At 60.5% G+C, this 2039-nt stretch overlaps 1 protein-coding gene across 1 annotated transcript in view; it reads right to left on the bottom strand.

The window, feature by feature from the left end:
- Nucleotides 1-6: 6 nt before the first annotated feature.
- The window catches only part of KAT8 (lysine acetyltransferase 8), a gene marked incomplete at its 5' end in the record, with an annotated part of 16877 nt that continues 14844 nt past the window's right edge, over nt 7-2039 (bottom strand). The window contains 2 exon segments of the mRNA XM_021383590.1: nt 7-1756; nt 1868-2022. Coding sequence (XP_021239265.1) covers nt 1692-1756; nt 1868-2022 — 220 coding nt within the window.

Below are 2039 nucleotides of genomic sequence, written 5' to 3' on the forward strand. Positions count from 1 at the left end.
TGGAGGACACCCAACAGGTGACAGTGACACCTGAGGGTGTTGGCGGCACCCAGCGGTGACGGTGACACCTGGGGTTGTTGGGGGACACTGAGAGGTAACACTGACACCAATGGGTGTTGGGGACACTCGGAGGTGACAGTGACACCAATGGGTGCTGGGGAGACCCAATGATGACAGTGACACCTATGGGTGCTGGGGACACCCAATGTGTGATGGTGACACCTGAGGGTGCCAGGGACACCTAAAGGTGACAGTGACACCAGAGGGTGGGTGTTGGGGGACACTGAGAGGTAACACTGACACCAATGGGTGCTGGGGACGCTCGGAGGTGACAGTGACACCCATGGGTGTTGGAGGACACCCAACAGGTGACAGTGACACCTGAGGGTGTTGGCAGCACCCAGCGGTGACGGTGACACCTGGGGTTGTTGGGGACACTCGGAGGTGACAGTGACACCTATGGGTGCTGGGGACACCCAGCAGTGACGGTGACACCTGAGGTTGTTGGGGACACATGGAGGTGACGGTGACACCTATGGGTGCTGGGGAGACCCAATGATGACAGTGACACCTGAGGGCGCTGGGGACACCCAATGTGTGATGGTGACACCTGGGGTTGTTGGGGGACACTGAGAGGTAACACTGACACCAATGGGTGCTGGGGATGCTTGGAGGTGACAGTGACACCCATGGGTGTTGGAGGACACCCAACAGGTGACAGTGACACCTGAGGGTGTTGGCAGCACCCAGTGGTGACGGTGACACCTACGGGTGCTGGGGACACTCGGAGGTGGTGGTGACACCTGGGGTTGTTGGGGACACTCGGAGGTGATGGTGACACCTGGGGTTGTTGGGGACACTCAGAGGTGATAGTGACACCTATGGGTGCTGGGGACAATCAGAGGTGATAGTGACACCTATGGGTGCTGGGGACACCCAGCAGGTGACAGTGACGCCTGGGGTTGTTGGGGACACTCGGAGGTGACGGTGACGCCTATGGGTGTTGGGGACACTCGGAGGTGACGGTGACACCTGGGGTTGTTGGGGACACTTGGAGGTGACGGTGACACCTATGGGTGCTGGGGACACCCAGCAGGTGACAGTGACACCTGGGGTTGTTGGGGACACTCGGAGGTGACGGTGACGCCTATGGGTGTTGGAGGACACCCAACAATGACAGTGACACCTGAGGGTGTTGGCAGCACCCAGCGGTGACGGTGACGCCTACGGGTGCTGGGGACACTCGGAAGTGACAGTGACACCTATGGGTGCTGGGGACACCCAGCAGTGATGGTGACACCAATGGGTGTTGGGGGACACTGAGAGGTAACACTGACACCAATGGGTGCTGGGGACACTCGGAGGTGACAGTGACACCTATGGGTGCTGGGGACACCCAGCGGTGACAGTGACACCTATGGGTGCTGGGGACACCCAGCAGGTGACAGTGACACCTATGGGTGCTGGGGACACCCAGCGGTGACAGTGACACCTGGGGGTGTTGGGGACACTCAGAGGTGACGGTGACGCCTGTGGGTGTTGGGGACACTCGGAGGTGACGGTGACGCCTGCGGGTGTTGGGGACACTCGGAGGTGACGGTGACGCCTGCGGGTGTTGGGGACACTCGGAGGTGACGGTGATGCCTATGGGTGCTGGGGACACCCAGCGGTGACGGTGACACCCGCGGGTGTCACTTCTTGGCCAGCTTCGCCTGTTTGTGCTTCGGAGGAGCCCAGCGGAGGCAGATGGAGTCCACTGGAGGCCGAAAACGAAGCGCTCATTAGCAGAGACAGCCCCCCCCACACACACACACACAGAAGGGGGCGCTAATTAATGATAATTAGAGGAAGGGCGCTAGCTAATTACCGGTGATGGGTGGCTTCTTGTACTGGGCGCTCTTGAGGTGCTCCTCCACCAGTTTGGGGGTGACGCAGATGACGTGCTGCCCCTTCCAGTACTTCACCATGTTGAGCGACTGCAGCGTGCTGATGATGTCGGTCTGCGTGATGCTGGTCATCTGGCTGCGGGGGGTGGGGGG

The sequence above is a fragment of the Numida meleagris genome, unplaced genomic scaffold, assembly GCF_002078875.1.
Source record: "Numida meleagris isolate 19003 breed g44 Domestic line unplaced genomic scaffold, NumMel1.0 unplaced_Scaffold425, whole genome shotgun sequence".
Classification (NCBI taxonomy): Eukaryota; Metazoa; Chordata; class Aves; order Galliformes; family Numididae; genus Numida; species Numida meleagris.